At 42.9% G+C, this 19,421-nt stretch overlaps 2 protein-coding genes across 3 annotated transcripts in view; one reads left to right on the forward strand and one right to left on the reverse strand.

Moving 5' to 3' along the window:
- Positions 1 to 12,895, reverse strand: part of slc36a1 (solute carrier family 36 member 1) — a 39,194-nt gene extending 26,299 nt beyond the window's left edge. The window contains exons 1-8 of one of the 2 annotated variants that reach the window (XM_085286817.1): positions 12,673 to 12,895; positions 10,919 to 11,055; positions 8,709 to 8,763; positions 7,919 to 8,009; positions 7,745 to 7,833; positions 2,495 to 2,584; positions 2,156 to 2,240; positions 612 to 839 (exon numbers count right to left, since the gene is read on the reverse strand). In XM_085286817.1, coding sequence (XP_085142943.1) covers positions 612 to 839; positions 2,156 to 2,240; positions 2,495 to 2,584; positions 7,745 to 7,833; positions 7,919 to 8,009; positions 8,709 to 8,763; positions 10,919 to 10,955 — 675 coding nt within the window. In that variant the 5' untranslated portion in view covers positions 10,956 to 11,055; positions 12,673 to 12,895. Of the gene's footprint in view, positions 1 to 611; positions 840 to 2,155; positions 2,241 to 2,494; positions 2,585 to 7,744; positions 7,834 to 7,918; positions 8,010 to 8,708; positions 8,821 to 10,918; positions 11,056 to 12,672 lie in introns of both variants that reach the window. The other variant, XM_085286809.1, reaches the window with a different exon arrangement.
- Positions 12,896 to 13,970: 1,075 nt separating this feature from the next.
- Positions 13,971 to 19,415, forward strand: atox1 (antioxidant 1 copper chaperone). Its single transcript, XM_085286849.1, has 4 exons — positions 13,971 to 14,129; positions 14,371 to 14,446; positions 18,283 to 18,421; positions 18,755 to 19,415. The coding sequence occupies exons 1-3, from the start codon at positions 14,124 to 14,126 to the stop codon at positions 18,405 to 18,407; spliced, it is 207 nt and encodes a 68-aa protein (XP_085142975.1). The 5' UTR covers positions 13,971 to 14,123; the 3' UTR covers positions 18,408 to 18,421; positions 18,755 to 19,415.
- Positions 19,416 to 19,421: the final 6 nt, after the last annotated feature.

Genomic DNA, 19,421 nt, shown 5'->3' on the forward strand with positions numbered 1-19,421 from the left:
TCTTATTTTGAAAATTCAAACTCTGGTCTGGGACATGAATGATTCTTTCTCTACTGCGAGATGGAGGGTCACCTAAGCACTAAATGTACTACCTGTGCATGATTTATTATAAAGCATGTGTCTGTGTGCAGGTATCTGCAGAGGAGCACCGAGTTAACCTTCTGTCTGCAAACTTTGACTGGATGATGCATTTCATTAAAAAAGGTCAGCAGGATGAGCCCGAACCCTGAAAACTATCTGAAGTGATTAAAAAAAGTACATTATTATTATTATCATCATCATCATCATCCTGGTGTTCAAATCAGAGCTCATGCCGAGAGGAAAAAGTCCCACCGAGCAGCAGAAGATCCAGATTGTTTTCAAAGCTGCTAGTGGCCTTTATGCTCTGCTTATCCCCAAATGTGCTGCTCAGATGATCCATCAGCCACAGTCATCTCACAGGCTGCACGCACAACCTTCTCCACCACGCGCTGCTGCAGGGAGCTCTTACTTATCCAGGTAACAAACAAGCTTCTGCTCAATGTCACAACTTAATGAGACCACAGAGGGTGAAAAACGAGGCTACAACCTTGACTGAAGGCAATCGAATCAGAGAGAAACCTGCGGCTCACCGTGAGTGAGTAGTAGTAGATCAGGAACAAACTAGCCGTCATGGCCACATTGGCCCCCAGAGAGAACGGGGCCAGGCACTTCAGGTTGCGGATAAAGACCAGCAGGATGATGGCAGGCAGGAAGCAGAGCATGTATAGGCGGGAGTCAAAGCTCGGGACCAGGACCTGGGTCTGGTTGGTGTAGTTTGTCTGGCAGCTGATGGTGGTGGCGTTGGCAGCTTCTACCACCTGGTGAAGGCAGGTCAGATAAAGAGAGGATGATGCTCATTCTGCTGAAAAGGTCTTAAACACCAAAGGAGTGATTACAACCCAGGACTGGATAGAGATCGTCTGCAGGCTCAAACCAATCAGAGCTAGAGCTCGGGCAGTGTGTGCAGGTTTTCTGAGACATAAAAATCATACGAAATTCTCTCTGTGGAAATAAATAACAGAGCAAATATCACGTGTCTTTCAAAGTAAGAGCATGGGGCTTGTCCACCTGGAAATGGAATGTTGTGTTCTCCGAAGGTTGAAAACTGTGGATATTTCAGATCTGTGTTTGTGTTTGTGTCATGTTTCTGCTCAGCTCTTCAACACACGGCTCTGTATTTACTGAGCCGAGTCAGTCTGAATCTCTGAGTAAAATCACCGCCCACCAGATGTTTGACTGCTGCTTCAGCAAAAATGAGCGGACACAAAATACATGCAGGCAGGCGGCACCCCCTAGTGGCTAAAAACTGAACTACACAAACTGAGCCTGTCTTGATCGCCATCATTTCCATCACCTCACACACTCCCTGCTGAAATAAGTGATCGTCTGATTTTCCTCCATATCAGTGTGTTTCATGGTATTCTATTCTCTCAGTAAAGACAAAACCACAGGAGTATGAACCGAACATAATTAAATATTTACTCATGCAAACATCCATAAAATTATTAGATCATGTGTTTACTCTACAGTCAGTCTGTCTGCACTTTCTTTAAACTGAGGCAGGTGGATGAAGCTCAGCGTGCCTCCTCACGCTTGGCCTGATAGGACAGATTACTTCTGGAGAACATTTTCAGGTTTTCCATGAGTGCAAAACTTTGCAAAAATTTGTTGTAACATGGCACAGCCTTCTGGGTGGCTGACCTGCATGCAGGGGTTTGATCTGGAGTTATTACAGCTTTCCATTTTTTTATTTGAATGTATCTTTAAATCTTTCATTTTCACTTTAGTTTAGCTTCTAGGATACTTTTAAAGTTTCACTTTTAGTTTTTATAACTTTCAGAGTCAGTCTTGTTTTTTTTTTTATGAAGAAATGATCCGTACTGATTTATGAAGTTCAGATCAGTTAAACAAAACGAAAACATCTGTGAGGTCACTGAGGTCACACTGGCTGCAGCTCTGTGGTTATCAGCCCAATAAACACCACAGGTGAAAATCACATGGTACAAAAACACCTCACTCTGTAACGCTGACAGGGACAATTAAACTGTGTCTGTGAGTGCATCTGTGAGTTTGTGAATGTCGGTGTGTCTGTCGGTGAGTCTGTGAGTGCATCTGATTATGTGAGTGTGTTGACCTGCTTGACGTTGTCACTGAGGAAGACGAAGTAGACACAGCAGAAGCCCAGCTGTGTGATGATGAGGAACAGGTTGACGGTCCGCCTGGGCGAGACGATGAAACAGTTAAAACACAGAACAGGACGACGTCTCTCTGATCACATCTTTAATTCTTTGAGGTTCACAGGTCTGAAAGAATTTCCTTTCCTTTAAAAAATTTACGTTTTTTGTTATTTGTTTTTTTCTTATGCCTGTGGGACTAAATCTGACATCTTTACATGTTTTACATATTAAAATTAATTTGTTTTCTTGACGTGTCTAAAGAAACACCGAGCAGAACAGGTGAGCGTGTTTCTTACTTTCCCCACTGTGAATGTCGCCTCAGCCACGGCACGTTTTCCATCCCGTACTGCACAGCCTCGCCGTAGGTCAGAGATGGTCGGTTCATCCTGCGGGGGGGGGGGGGGGGGGGGGGGGGGTGTCGTCAGTCAGTTTCAGCTGACATGAAGCCAAATAACCAAACTGAAAATAACCAGCACAGAAAAGTCGCCCTCTGCTGGACATAAAGGTATCCAGGTTTAAAGTACTGGCTTCAAGCCTGGACAAGCCATGTCCATCTTTAATATACAGTTTATAAGTTCACTGCAGTAAACACCGCCTGAACACAAGCTTAAGCTCCAAAGCTTGTGTGAACAAAGCAGTTCATCTGGTGTCCAGCAGAGGCAGCAGTGAGCCAGCTCCCACATGTTTACAGACCGACACAGACACTGGTTTAGTCTCTATAGATGATTTATAACTCAGCTGCTTAAATCGCATTAAGGCTTAAAGCTTGCACGATCAGGAGCGTGGCCTCTCTGACTGACAGGTGGATGGTGACACAGGCAGCTGTAGCTGCTAGCTGTCTGCTAGTGTCACCAGAACTGGACTTCTGGACGTGTTTGTGCTGTTGGAGGCTTTTGGAGCATTTTAATGACATCATTTGACCCATAACATGGCTTCTGCGAGGTTACTGTAGTAACAGAGCAGCTCACAGATACCCTGACTTTGGGACATTTCAGGAGCCCAGAAGCACACGAAATGAGCTAAAAAATGATAAAGCCTGCAGAAACCCTCTGAAGTAAAAACAGATAAACGTTATATATGAAGAGTTAAAAACAATAAAATCCTTAGTAAGGCTTGAACACAGGTGCACATGCCCAACGAGTTGACAAAGAAATAAGAAAATGAAGTTTAGTTTTAACCCTTATTGGGTAACTGCGGTTCTTCCATATCTATGACAGAATCAGAGAAGTGACGACTGACTCGGCAAAAATTAAACCTCTAAAAACAGGAAGGGCCGCAACCACTTCTGTGTCTCCTCAGCTGATGCGTGACGGTGCAGAGGTGTCCGTTCACACTCGCGATCTCCTTGATCCTTTTAATCCCAGCTAATGGATCGCCGTGTGAACTGGGCAAAGGGCGGGCGAGGGGTGGATGGGCAGGTTCACAGTCACAGGTAGTACACTAATTAAAGTCTAATAGTGACTGCACTAATCTGCTGAGCTGCCACGTGTCACCAGCTGTAAAACAGATAAGCCCCGGTACTCTGGGTTTTCGGCCACATGGCTTCACTTATGTAATCCCACTAAAACTGAACCGATGTGGCGATCGCCACGGAGAGGTGGGGCTGATCACAGGTCACGGTGACAGTGTTTGGTAATGTCTGTGACAGCTGATGAGCCTCAAGCAGGAACAACAGCAAACACAACGAAGCCGCTGCAGAGCAAACATGCAAGGACGAGTGTGGTTTTAGTGCAAAGGAGATTAAAATGAGCTGCTGCAAAGGCATGAAGGACTCAGTTCAAACAGAAAGACTCAAAGCAACGAGGACTCGAGCACAGCTTACAGAAACCCAGCCTGACCTCTACAGTTAGTTAAAAATAATAAAATAAAACGTGCAGCTCAGAGACATCGTAAAACAGACAGGATTCATCATCAGCACTGGATTCACTGGATCTGTGCATCAACATACAGCTGATTTCTCAGCAGAGCCACAGACTCAGACCGTTTTGTTCTCATGATACAAGCGTCACATGACACCGGCCCACAAACCCAGTTTAATTTGCTCTTGTGCCTCATGCTACCTCATCTATAAATGAGGTATCTCCAAAAAAAAAAACTTTCAAAATAAAAGCTGAAATGTGTGTTTTACTGCATTATTGTGGAAAGTAGAAATCAGTGATTTAGTGATCATTAAAATCTGTTCAGAATCAATTAGGATTCATCTCTTAAGTCTTGACACACTGCCGGTCACACATTAGCTGCTGCAAACATCAGGTGAGTGCGTCAATCGGGCTGGTAGTTATTTTACAGTCTGCTGCTTCCAGGCGTGTGTGCAGTGAAAGAAAAACAGCATTTTCCTGACATTTTACATCTCATTTGAACAAAGAGCCGCTCTGCCCCAACGTAAAGTTATACCGAAGTGACGCACTTATCCTCTCAGCCACGTCCAAACACCGGGACCTTACAGTCTTCCTGCTGAGCCTCCAGCTACTTGCGACCGTGGCTCAGGGGGTTGGGAATCGCATCTGTCACCGGAAGGTCACCGGTAGAGCAGGGCGATATGGCCAAAAATATTTATCACGATATATATTTGAAAATTTGCGATAACGATATAACCGACGATATAATTGATGCGAGACAAAATACAACTCCACAACATTACTAGCGCAAAAAGACAACCTTCCATTTATTTTCACTTAAACAAGAAGCTGGTTTTTATGCTTTATAAAAATGTAACAGTGCAAATGCAAATTCCTTGCTGAAAGTTTAACCAAAAGGCATTTCCAGTAGAAATGGGCTGACATATCCTGAGCATAACCATGTATAATATCCACTGAAGTTAAGAGGTGCTTTGCAACATTAAACTGCAGTGTGCAGTATGCATTTTTCGGACCATAAGGTGCACGGGATTATAAGGCACATTAAGCGAAACAAAGCAGTCAGATAAATCAAACTTTATTAAACTCATTCTTCTTGCTTCCTCCACTTCTGTACCATTGATTCATTAATGTTGAATTCTCTGGCAGCTGCTCTATTCCCATGTTGTTGCAGTACATTAATGACTAACCTCGTATTGTGGATGGATTATCTCAGTTGTTCTCCTGACTGAAGTTTGGTCCGTTTACAGCATCCTGCCATGCGATTGCATTTGTCTCTAACCATGAGGAACCTTAACGTTAACTTTTATAAGTGGAAAAGTGTTAGTGTTCGTCCTCCAGCTTCACTGTTTATGTTATGCTAACATAGCTGTGTCGCTAGCGATCACGTAGCACATCATTATATACCAGCTAGCCCAACTTCAGTAACCCTACAAACGTCACTGCTGTTTAGTTTCCTGTCTTCATTTATGTTGGAAGTGATAGCAGAGCTGTACGTTTGATTTTTTTCAGAAATCTCTCAGTCAGAACATGCAATATCATGCTTAGGTAACTAGCGAAACTAGCGAGCTAACTTCCGCTAGCTTCCTGCTAACTTCTAACTCCGTTAAATGTAATAACTTTTGTTTTCATGGATGCCTGGAAGTTAAACTTTATAGTTACACCTGGTAAAGCAGCAATGCTGATCGTTTTATTAAAGATGAAAGAATTTAGACAGTTTTTAACTCTAAGTGATGCTGCAGTGTTGTTTGACCTGAAGTATACGGAGTTTAGGACCCAGATTACTCCCAGATTTAAGAGCATCTTAGTCCGACAAATACGACAATAACAACGGCCGCTTGCATGTTCTGCAAAAAAATGTGCTTTGTTGTGTATCTGACGGACAAACACCAAACCAGTTCCACATCACGGAAGTTGCACCATTTTTACAAACCAATTCTGGTTCATCAGGGCTTTGGAGCGTGATGTCACGGGGGTGGGCGTGGAAAGGATTTTGGCCCGATCCGCCATTTTGGGGGTCTAAGTAAGAAGCGAAAGCATAGCCATGGTTCGTACTTGCTGTGCGGTCGGCTGCAATGTTCGATCTTACGACCGGCACGGGAATAAGTTTGGATTGTCTTTTTATGCTTTCCCAACCTGGAAGCAACATGAAGGAGCTCATGTATCGGATATTACCAAACGAAGGCGTCTAGCCTGGATAGCAGCCATGAGACGAGCTGATATCAAGTTCTGTTACGTCTCCAGATATCAGTTGGTGTGCTCAAGACATTTTCATTCCGGTAAGTTCTAAATATGTTCACATCACACTTTATAGCTGAATAATATCATCGTTGGTGGTCTCAGAAGTTATAGAAATTGCGATCAAACATAGAATGGAGTGACTTGATTGGTTGATGTAAAGACAATAAATGAAATGAGACAGGAAGGACACAAATTGGCGTTAATAATTTACCCGATTATCAATGTGTTAACTTGCATGTACTTTACAATTATGGGCATATAATATAACGATATTTTAGCAGTTAAATGATAAATGTGTAACATTAATTATGGTGGGGGGTGAAAAATGGCTATTTCACTCGGTGCACTCCAGCTGACTTACTTTGACGACGTACTCAGAGTTTGGCGGCTTGAAAATAGCCAAATCTTGCACCCAGCCATTTGTAAATTGGATGTGCGCCTCCAGTGACTTGTAATTACGAAACTGGTTCGCTGTGTAAGCGCTTACTCCACAAACAAGATACGTGAAGATATCGGGGTAGGACAGTGGCGGTAAGTCGTCTGGGTCTTTACTCCACTGCCGTATTTCAAATGGGTCCAGATTTGCGATGCACTCTATTTTTTTTCAAGTACCGCTGCTTCGCCTCTGGACGCAATCGGTCTCTATACCGTCCGTTTTCTTTTGAGCTGCTTTTAAGCATGTTTCTTGTCGTCGTCGTTCCAACACAGTGTGTTTGTTTTGATTCGTAGACCCCGAAAATGGAGCTGCGCTCCCACAATGCATTGCGGCGTGACGTCAACTCCAAAGCCCTTCTGTTTCACTCAACAATCGGCCATGTGCGTATGAAAACAAAGGCACTGCGCGTTTTACTCCCATTCTATCGCGATATTTCATTTTCCTATCGTTGCCTAACATTATACCGGTATTACCGTGAACGGTATAATATGGCCCAGCCCTAGTCACCGGTTCGATCCCTGGGCTCTCTGTCCTGGTCGTTGTGGCCTTGGGCAAGACACTTTACCCTACCGCCTACTGGTGTTGGCCAGAGGGGCCGATGGCGCGATATGGCAGCCTCGCTTCTGTCAGTCTGCCCCAGGGCAGCTGTGGCTACAACTGTAGCTGCCTCCACCAGTGTGTGAATGTGAGAGTGAATGAATAGTGGTATTGTAAAGCGCTTTGGGTGCCTTAAAAAGCGCTATATAAATCCAATCCATTATTATTATTATTATTATTACTTTGAGAAACATTTAAAAAAAAAAAAAAAAAAAAGAAGCTTTTATTCTGTGTATTATGTGTTCCCATCCGATCCCTGTATCGAGTGTTTGCGTTAGATGAAGAACAGGAGTGAGCTTTTATCTGAATGTGTGTGGGCTGAGGCTGTGTGGATTACGGAGGACGACGGGATGTGAGGAAATCAAACCAGATGATTGTGTTTTTGAGGGCTGAAGAGCGAGAATCGAGATACTCACTTTGCACTGAGGTGGTGGGAACACATCACCAGCAGCTTCATGCAGTGAACCGCGATGATGCCCATGACCAGAAGACTGATGGGTCCGAGCTGCACACAAACACAGACCGAGTTTGTGTGGCGTTTAAAGGCTCAGACTAATTCTGTGTCATGTGACCTTTGCAGGTATGCTTACCACCAGCCCTGCATTCTTGACAGCCAGAGGCAGACCCAGCAGGCCTGTACCAATATTCCCTTTGAGCAGGTGGATCAGAGTCTGGAAAAAACTGCAGCATGAAAAATGAAGTTAGAATCAGACCAGCCAGATCTGCACGTCCTGCATTGGTGTTACGTTCTAAGTCTAGGTGTGTCCTGAACGCAACAAAAATTTGCCCACCACACTCCACCCAAAACAAGAACCCAAACAATAGTATCTTTTAAAATGCTAAGCAGCCATTTATTTGCTTCAGCAGTGAGCAGTGCCAAAAATAACAAACAAAACTCCCTAATGGTCCCTACGCTTTCCTACACAAAATGAAAAACCAAACAAAAGACAATTCACTTACCTAACTCGCTACATGAAAAACAGGAGAAAACTTAATCAACAAAAATGGCGTCTCACGCCTACTAGGCTGCTGCAGTGAACAATATATACAAGGTGGAAAAAAAAATACTCAATTGCTACTTTACAAATCTATTTACAGCTATATACAAAACTAAGATACCAACACCACAGTGATCACAACCCATGACAAACTGAAACACAGGGCTTAAATACATAGAGGGAGCAATCAGGGAATGGACAACAGGAGGGAAACACAGCTGGGGCAAATCAGAACTGACGAGACAAGGAAGCGTAAACTGAACACACTGAGATAAGACAGACCTTCAAAGTACCACAGGAAACACATAACAGTCACGCCTAACACAAAACACTGACAACATTGGATCGTAACAATTGGACAGTCCGAAGGCATTTTACTCACGAGGTCCCCGCCTGTCCTCCTATCCTCTCGTAGTTGCGTTGGGGTCTGGACGGTCCTGGAGGAGACGGACACAGAGCGTCCAGCTCAGACGGATTTTGGTCGGACAACAAAGCTGAGACGAGAGGCAAAGAGACAAAGACGAAAACCATGTGTTTGACATCACGTGACCCTCTGATGTGTTTACCGCCCTGTCTTATGTCAGTCAGCAGTGTGTAAGCAAGCTTTCCTGCACCGTCACCTTTCACAGTGATGTGACTCCGGTTATATACACACACAGGTGTCATCCACCTCGTCATGTGACCTGACACCTACACTCTCAGTGACAAACTACAGGACCTGAAAGACTTGAAGTTGGAGAAGAAACCCTTCAGATCTGGCCGTGCATGAGGCTCGCTGCACATGACTATAAACACGGTGATAACTGAAGATCACCTGACTGCAATAAGCAGGAAGTCCTGAAGGCACACATTAGGCTCAGTGCTGTGTTTAATAATGTGGCGCTTTAGTACTTGTTCATGACTCTTATTATCCCTTCATGATAAAAACTGGAAGTACTTCCACGTGAGAGCAGAACAGCAGGAAGCTGTGAACTGAGCTGAGACACAGCGCTATAAAACTAACAGTTATAAAAGCGTCTTTAAAGATCTGAGAGCATCGTAACTACGTTCAGAGGAACCCGAGCCTTGCACTCATGAACCTGTCACCAAACACTTCTTATCTTTGCTCTTTATTTGATCTCAGACTAGCAGGTAAACTAAAAATAGCCTCAAAGGGAGGTTTTCAATTATAAATGAAAGTGGACATTATATCACCCCACCCCCACTGTATCTGCAGTCCACACATACATGCTTATTAATGCTAAGCACACACATAAAACTCTATTACTCACACAACACACACACAAGCCCGTTCAGCTATCTTAGTGAGGACCTTCATTAACATAATGCTTTCCCTAGCCCCTTACCCTAACCATCAAAAATGAATGCCTAACCTAATTGTAACCCTGACACTAAAACCACATTTTGAGCCTCAAACAGGCCTTCAAACTTGTGAGGACCGGTGAGTGTGTCCTCACAAGTGACTGTTGGTTCTCACAATTATAGCAGAATGAAGATTTCGGTCCTCACAAAGATAGCTAGACAGGAACACAAACGCACACACGCTGCAGCAGCTGCATGTGTTTAAAGTCTTTAGAAAGTAAAACCCACTTTGTGCTGCTACACTGAGGAACCATCTCTGACTTATCTAAGAACTCAGAACGACTGACGGCAGCACATCAGCGACCAACAGACACCAAACAGACAGGCGGTCACTGCCATCACACTCAAGGATTAAAACAAACTGTAGAGCAACCCACTTTCTTCAGCCTTAAACACGACCTTTAATCTGAAAATACTGATGGGAAGAAAAAAAGCTTGATTCTTTGAATTAACTAATAACTGATGACCAATCAAAATTAACATTGAAGAACATGAAGAACTACTCAGCAATGCAGAGACTGAATCAGACTCTGACGCGTTCCTTTACTGATGATGATAAAGTGACCCTCTCCGACCTTTCAGCTTTTTAAAGGAGGCAAGTTTGATTTTTGGAGGTAAACATTGTACATGTCGTCGCAGCGCATCATCTGCCTCCATCTCCTCCTATCCTTCCTTCCTCCTCTGTCACACCACCCCTCTGCATGTCTTCTTGTTCTCCTCCTGCTTGGCAACTCCATCTTCATCCTCCACCCTCACTCCTCTGCACATGCTCAGACCATCTCACCCTCTCTGACTCTGAGCTGCCTCTCTGATGGACTCGTTTCCGCTGTGTTGCTTTAATCTTTGTACCAGAGGCACAGTTACACTCGTGCCTTCCCGTGCTCCCTCCCTACATGCTAAATAACATGAACGAGTGTAACAATGAAACCACGACATAAGCAACATCAAACTTCAGCCAACAATCTTGTACTCAACATCTACAAACTGAACATGCTCGCTCACAGATCTATGTCGTGACCGCTCATAACGAGCACGTCGTGTCTGGCCGTGACCTCCCACCAAACCAGACGCGAGCCGGCCAACAGACGGATTCTGTAGATGAAGTGAAAGCTGCTTTGATGATTCACCGTCTACCTGCCAGCTGGGATTACACATAATCCCTGTGTGACTGTGGCCCCGGCTCACGTTCGTGCGCCGTATCATTTTTAACCATCGTCCTGACTTTACTACCTTCGCCTCGGCCGTCTACGTCGCTGGACGCCATCATGCTAGGTGGGAAGGTTTGGCAGACAGCCGGGCGTCGTCTCTCCCAGCCTCACGGATCCTAATGCAGTGAGATCAGGGAGTCCAGCGTGGACGCCTGTCCACTGCAAACAGATAAGAGATAAGAAGAGAATGAGATCTGGCAGCAGCAAAACAAAAACAGAGTCAGAAACTGAGCATGCTCACAGGCTGCTGCACGAGTCCCTGAACTGGACCTCTGCACCGTGTTTGCGCTGCTGGAGCCTTCTTAATGACATTATATGACCAATAACACAGCTGCTGTGAGGTTAATCATGCTTACATTAAACAGACTTCATGACCTCCTTCGTACTCGCACAAGGTTTCAAACACACGCTTCGTTGTTTGTGTCTGATGGCTTTCGGAAGAAAAGCCGAAAGAGGTTTTTAGGGGACAATTCTGAGGCTTGACTTCTCCTGGCACTTCCTCTTCAGAGGAGCGTGTTTCCCAGCAGCGGTTCACCAAGCGTGGCCAAAGTGTCGCCATCAGGAGCGACTCAGCATTTTTTTGTTAGTTTTTTTTTTACAGCGAGTCATGACACGAGAGGCCTGAACAGCACAGCGCATAGTTTCTGCACTTAAAACAGCATCAGCAGCTCAATGTGGGCTTTTATTTCACTATGTAACAGAAAGGTTCAGTCCTGCAGCATTGCTTCTCGCCTTTGTGCTCCCACACAGCTGCTTTATATTCCAGGCTTCACCCACAGAACAAAGCAATCAGTTATTAAATATCCCATTTCGAAGGTGCTCATCTTCAAGTACCTTCATAACTGAACTCTCTGGCCTAAAAGCAGTCAGCGTGACATTCAGCTGTTGTTGGGTGATATTTGTAACACTGTGCATACAGCTGATTCAAAGCCTCCTCGGCCGGCTGAGCTGACAAATGAGCGTGTTTTTATTTCACACCAATAATCAAATTGGAAAGTATATAAATTAAAATGTCGCCCAGGTGAGCAGGAAGTGATTTACCTGAGCAGGAAACACTGCTGAGTTATAAAGATTCATTCAGCCATTCTCAGAAACTACGATTAGACGTTACTGATCGAGCTCGTCCTGATGCTTAGGTGTGTCCCGATGCTCTCTCTCTTACACTCTGGTTTAATCTAATGGCCAATGATCATCATCAGCGTGTGTTTGTCAGGTAAATGTGACACGGAGCCTGCTGCTGTGGAACACTGTGTACATTGATGGCTGAGCAACATGAAAATGAGCTCGTTATCTCACGTGTTTATCTCATCTGCAGAGAAGAAGCCTTTATATATTTACCTACAAACAGGAGGAGGTTTAAAGTGCACCTGTGCAGATGTTGACCCCAGCTGCTCTTCAGAAACCGCGCCAGCCGAGTTGGCGTATTTGTCATGTTTATTTACTTTCTGGTATTTTCTTTTTCTTCTGTTTTCGTCCTCTGGGCCTCGCGTTAAAACAGATATGAGCTGCTGTGTGTTTTACTGTGCAGGTAAACCGTGACAGCCCCAGCCCGAGCCCCCCGGTGCTTTAACGGCAGTCAGCGCGATACTCGCATCATTTTAAACTGTCAACGGACACAGACCCGGCGGGCATTCCCGCCATAAACACAATAAACGAGCCCACGGTCCCGCAAAACCGGCTGTGGACGGAGGGTTAGCTGTTAGCCATAGTTAGCTGTGTGCTGCGGTGCCATTTTCGGAGTAAACAACGAGCCGCGGCAGCAGCGGCCAGCCTTACCTCGCAGACACCGCGCGGACTCGGTCCTCCTGGCCTCGTTATCAGCTCTCAGTCCGCCGCAGGCCGCTTTATTTTCGTATCGTGCTCATGGTGGCGAAGCAGCACAGATTGAAGGCAAAGCGGGACTGTGCTCTGTCGGGCTCGACTCTCCAACAGACAGCCAGCGGTGTGGTCACATGACATTGTCGAGAGGGACGGTCGTGGCCTTCGACGTGATCCCGTTGCCATAGATACGGATTATAATGTCGTGGCGGTTGGTAAACCGTTTTATTTTATTTTATTATTTATTGGTTTAATCTTTTTTTCTCAGTTTTCTGTTACCATTTGCGCAGTCCTGTATGTTCACTTCTACACAATAAAATAAATAAATAAGCCACCCAGCACATCAGCTGTTCTCCTTGTTACCATCTGGCAGACGTTACAGGAGTCTGTCTGCTCGGACTACAAGACTTAAAAACAGTTTGACCACCAAGCCATACCTCAACCACAACACTTAAACACACACAACACAGTCCACAGGACGCACTCAGAAGCTACCCTGCAGCTTCACAAGTACTCTGTTTAATCTGCACTGGTCACTCCACTTTATTGTTGATATTCATATTTAAAAAGTCTATTTATTATTTTATTATTTTATTTTATTATATTTTCTTCTACTGTACCGTGCTGCTGAGTGACTGCTGCTCGTCAAACACATTTCATTGCAATGTTGACCCTGTGCTAACGTGCATATGACAAATAAAACTGAAACTGAACTGAAATGAATAAAATCACGAGTTTTACGTGAGCTTATCGAAAGGAATACGATTACGTAGACTAAAACGCTCTGTTCTCATATTCTCAAATCTGCTTTCGGATTCATTGGGCTTTTATTTTGGAAACTCGTTTAAGGATTTAGGTTCGCTTGCTGTGTGCACCGGGGTAGCTAGGACAAGGTAAAGACTATCTCTGAATCGAGGAGCTTTCACAGTCTTACTACGTTATGATTGCAGACTTCTCCAACTCTCTGTAAATGGTACTCATGGCCTCTGATCAATCAGTGGTTGTTAGTCATTGGTCACGACAGTTTGCATATTAATCATCAACTTTTTGGGATTACAATAATGCAGTTTGTTTTTAAAATTTTTTTTATTATTATTAAACTTGTTCAGCTTACTCAACCAACCTATTTAGCCAAGTGAAACTAAAAGTGTACCGTTCATGTTAAAATAAAAATATTTTTGATTAAAGGGTTATTTTATGTATATTAGATATAAACATTGTGAAAACGGTCTTGAAAATCTTGAAAATCTGGTATTCTTAACCCGGATATCCGGTATTTGTTGTGCTAACTGCAGCTAGCTTGCGGCTAAACAGCAGTCCCATCCTGGGAGTATTTGGAGCCGTGTAGTTACGTGGAGGCAAAAGTCTACATCGGTCTGTTCGCCGGGTTAGGACACGTCACTTCAGACATGACTGTAAGGTTTTAGGGGAGATTTATGCAGTTTTGTCGGCGTGAAGTTTAACGTTAGTCCGTAGCTGCTTTCTAAATGTCCGTGCACAGGGTACAGGAGTGTTCTTGTTCTGAAGTAGCTTTAAACCATAACCGGGGGCTCTTGCAGCTGCTCTGCTCGGCTTACTTTGTTGTGAATGTGGTACATGTTTTAGGAAATGAGGTGTGGGGTTCACTTTAACCGGACTTTGATGTGTGTCTGACAGAAGCACGAGTTTGAGGTGGCCATGACGTGTGAGGGATGCTCAGGAGCTGTTACCAGGATCCTGAACAAGATGGGAGGTGAGGCTGATCGTTCAGTTTTATTTATACAGAGTCCTCTCATAGTAGCAGTTAGTTTATACTGGAGTGGAGAGACTCCAGTATAAACGGAGCAATCATACACTTGGCATGTGAGGCTCATGCAGACGGTTATGGTTTTCACCTGACTCTCTGCAATTATTATTGGATTGGGTAATTATCTACATTTTTCCTGGAGCTTTGTAGAAAGTTAAAGCATTTGGAGGATCACCGCCTCACAGTGTTAGCTCTGCTGTCACAGGAGCGATGAGGAGATTAAAGTATTGAGCAGAGTTAGGGCTGCTCGATTATGGCAAAAATGATAATCACGATTATTTTCACTGAAATTGAGATCTTGATTATTTGACGATATTTATTTAACCCTTTAAGACCTACTATAGAACCAAGTCCGCCAGAGCTTATATTATATTTTTACATGCTGTAGTGCCATTTGTGGGAGCATTTCAAGTTGCTATACATCAATACAACTGTTATAGCCCATATTTTAATAATATGTATGCATTAAGTCAGTAATTAATTACATTAATTACATTAGTAATTACATTAATTGCAAAAAAGTGCAATAAACTACAAAAAAATTGAAAATGGTTTTTTTTTTTACATATATTGGGGAAATTTAAGAGGCTTATTCCTCAAAACGTTAAATACAAAAAAGTTGCAAAAAATAGTTTACAACAACAGGAAATTTATTTTGAGTGTCTTCATAGTTTTATTTTGGAGATACAGCAATTTTTATATACTGCAGGAAAAACAAAAAACAATCCTATGATGCAAATTTGCAAAGAAAACAGCAGGTGCATCAAAATAAACTATTTCCAGCAGTGCAATTCGAGTTCTAAGCATCCCAGAAACTATTCAGAAAAGTCAAACATGACTTATAAAAACACCAGTATAGGCTTTTAAGGCCTACAAGTAAAAAACTACATTTTCCGCGAAAAATGACGTCACTTCCGGTGTCTGTCAGGAAATGGCGGACATGCGATAGTTCGTGTTGACGTCTTTTTCAGTGTGGGAAGTGTTACGAACAGCTGATCGGATCGGCAAAGCCTGTTTCTGGAATATTATGATTTTGTTCTTGCAAGCGCTTTTTATGCAATTTTTGCAAAGCTTTATGTGGAAGGAAACCGTGACCGAGGACAAGCTGATGGCACAAGATGTAAGTACAACTCCTCTGGTTTCATATGCAAAACAAATTATTGCGCTAGCTTACGCGGTTCCAGTTCTACGGGGATTTAAAGGGTTAACAATAACAATGTATTGAATAATGACTTTAAAAAATAATATAAAATAGTGTGCAAATACTGATAACAGTGCAAATGTTTGCAATATAAAAAATAAATGAAAAATGTAAACATCTATGTTTAGTGAACTTTGCAGTGTTGCTCTGTGGTGCAGCTATGACACCGTAGCAAAGTTTACACACTATGTCTACTTGATCCACGTCTGACTCCGCGAACCCATAATGTTTCCACAGCACTGAAGTTTGTTTGTTTTTTTACCTCTCTTTTCAACCAACTGCAGTCACTCTCCTCTCCAAATAACTTCTGCTGAGCTTTCCGAGCTTTCCTCGGGTCCTCTTAACTCATTCACGGCTGGCAGTGAAACACAACAAGACTTGCACCACATTTTTGTCTCACTGCGCAATCCCTTACGTGCGCAAACCTTGCACCTCCTTGCAGGTCTACTTTTACTGCTGGTGGGCTTCAGTTCAACTTACGTTGAATGAGTTAATTAGGGGTGGGTTTTTATAATCGATTTATCGATTAAAATCGATTCTGGCTTGGATAACGTAAAATCGATTCATTAAAATCCTGAATCTATTTTTTAATATAAATTTATTTTGCCCGAAATGCCAGAATCTCAGGTGAGAGATCACAAAATTTCAACAACCACCAAACAGCTAAGACAGTAAATGAGAGCAGGAACACGGATTCTGCACAAAGACGTAAACACACAGCGCGGACCCGCGGATCAGAATCAGTGAGATGTTGCCTTTCTCAGCTGACGGTTGGGGCTGAAAGCCGACAGCTCGCTGATTCTGATCCGCGGGTCCGCGCTGTGTGTTTATGCCCTTTTTGCGCTTATCATAAAGCTGTTAGTTTTATAGTTTATACTGACCGAACCAGCAGCAAAAGAAGATCCAAACTACGCTTCACATAAACATCGTCATGAATTCCCTCTTACTTTTGCTGTTTTGCTTCCACCACCCCATATGGAAAAGATATATATATATATATATATATATATATATATATATATATATATATATATATATATATATATATATATATATATATATATATATATATATATATATATATATATATATATATATATATATATATATATATATATATATATATATATATATATATATATATATATATATATATATATATATATATATATATATATCTTATAAAGTTTTTATCTGTCTTTTATGAAACTTGTATGAAAAGCATACAAGAGTGAAAACACATATAAGATCCCTTTAAAAAATTATATAATGAAACTTGTATGTTTTGTATACTTACTAAAAAAATATATGAAAGTAATGAGAAAGTGGCGACTTTCATGCGTAAATCATGTAAGCCTTATATGATTTATATATGATTTACGCATGAAAGTGGCCACTTTCTGCCGTTGTTTACAGCGCTGTCGGCCGACGTTTTTTTTTTTTTTTTTTCGTTTTAAATACTTCTGAAAAGAAAACCTAATTTCTGCTGTTCAATACTGAACAAATTTAAACTTTTTAAAATTATGCAAAATGCAAAACGCTTAGCCGTGTCTGTAATAAAACCGCTGTAACTTCAGAGGTAATGTTCATATGTTGATTAATGGTTTTCTTTCGTTTTTGATGTACTGCAGAATATTTGTATAAAATCCCAGGCCAGGAAAACCTTCATGTTTTTCTGTGTTTTATCTTCAGCTACTTTGACACAAAGGCATCTGCTGTGATGCTCACACCTTTGGTAAAGTCTTGGAGTGTCAGCTTCCTTTATATAGGTACAAAACTATGTAAATGTACTGATCTGAATTATAATATTTCTGACTGTCAACATTTCACAGATTCAAATCGAATTGAATTGAATTGAATCGATTCTAGAAATCAGTGATGATACCCAGCCCTACTCTTAATTGTTGTGATACTGTTCGAAATGCAGAGAGGTGCGCTCGATTTGCCACACGGGGCAGCGCGAGAGTAAAGCACGAGGGAGGGGCTAATAATCGGCTCAGTCATTTTTAATGATCATTGAAAGCCCAGATCGTAATCGTGACTAAAATTCGATTAATTGAGCAGCCCTAAGCAGAGTCAGGGATATGCTGGGGGGGGGGGTAGATGTGAAGGGAACGTTCAGGGTCACCTGGTCCAGCCCTAACTATATGCTATGAAAGTTTGAAGCCTAATCTTAAAGGTAGAGAGTTTGTGTGTCTCCTGAATCCAAACTGGGAGCAGCTCAGCTACGTGCAGTGATGACATTTAACTCTTTTCCCCAAAAGCAGCCCTTTTTGTGCTGACCCGAGCAGTTTTCCTTACTGCATGTGCCCATCAGAAGTTAGTGAAGGTGGTCTCAGCCTGTGCAGCAACCATTGCAAAAACCAGAAGCATGTTTTGTCCTGTCTGTTACAGAGGATCCAGTTCCTCACGTTCGGCCCACAGGTCCCCTGATGCTGCTGTTTTCCTTTTAGCCTCGTGTGACTCAATGATCCAAGTATCACTTCTGTTTTTACAGCACGTCCTCCCATCAGTGGAAATGCTGACTGTTTTAGGGAGGCAGAGACATCATGTGATTTTGTTTTTATGTTCCTGTTCCCAGATGTGAAGTTTGAAATTGACCTGCCGAAGAAGCTGGTTTGGATCGAGTCTGACAAAGACGTGGATGTTCTGATGACGGCGCTGCAAAAGTCCGGAAAGGAGGTCAAATACAACGGCACGAAGTGAAGGACCTGCACCAGGTGACCCGGAGCGTTTATAGTCCTCGTGTTTTCTGTAGATTGATGTTTATGACGGCCATAAAGTTCCTGTAAATCTGCAGCTTCGTGCTGAGTTTACTGCATGCAGGAACATATCAGGGACACTATCTTCTTCCAGCAGCTCACAGAAACGTTAACAGGAGAGCGCGCTCCATCGGCTGACTTTAACCTTTGTGCACATTTAGAGGATGTTTATCTTCTGCTTGTCTCAGATCCCCCAACACTTCATTCAGAGTCACATCACAATTAATAGAGTTACACTTTTATTTTTTCATATTTTTTTTAATGCAAATGTCTTTTTTTGTCTTGCTTTAGGAAATAATTCTTGCTGCTGCAAACTGAAGATTTAAGATGAAATTCAAGTTAAAGTCTGAGACCCTCAGTGAGTCTGCACCCCCTCCCATCCAGCTGTCACGCACAAACACACCCCCCCCCCCCCCCCCCCCCCACACACACACACACCCCCACACACACACACGCACACACTTGATGCAGACAGGAAGTGTGCCTCCTCTGACCTCCTGAGTTACAACATCGTCCTCACACAAACCTGCCGAGCGTAATCTTCTCCAAACCTTTACCTTCAGGCTGTAAATGAAAAAAGGAAAAAGCAGCATCTTAGATTTAGTTTCAGCTATGTGATGATGACGATGATGTTGATGACTCCATTTCCTGGGGTGTAAATGATGAAACCTGTTGGCTGTGTTTGCTGAACCTGTTTTATTAAATTTGTTGATTTTATTCATAAAAAGACCATTTGAAGCTTTGCTGTGTGAGGATATTTGGAGCTCTGCACCATGTGGGGGTGAGGGTGGGACCACCTGCTGCACCTCCCCTCTGCTCTTCGACACTACAGTCTATTCTCTGCTGTTTTCATGGTTTTTAGGAATGTAAGGAGCTCTCCTCCTCGCCCGCTGTCTCCATAATGCTCAAATGTCTCAATGCTGGAGAAAATAAATCATTTCTGTCTTCAGTACGTCAG

Source organism: Mchenga conophoros, linkage group LG2 (assembly GCF_057382185.1).
Source record: "Mchenga conophoros isolate Kocher_MC1m ecotype Shallow Benthic linkage group LG2, M_conophoros_male_GT1.1, whole genome shotgun sequence".
Classification (NCBI taxonomy): Eukaryota; Metazoa; Chordata; class Actinopteri; order Cichliformes; family Cichlidae; genus Mchenga; species Mchenga conophoros.

Excerpts from the sequence above, each read along its gene's own strand:
- atox1 (XM_085286849.1), top strand. Across the intron at positions 14,447-18,282 it reads GATCCTGAACAAGATGGGAG|ATGTGAAGTTTGAAATTGAC; the intron begins GTGAGGCTGATC and ends TCCTGTTCCCAG.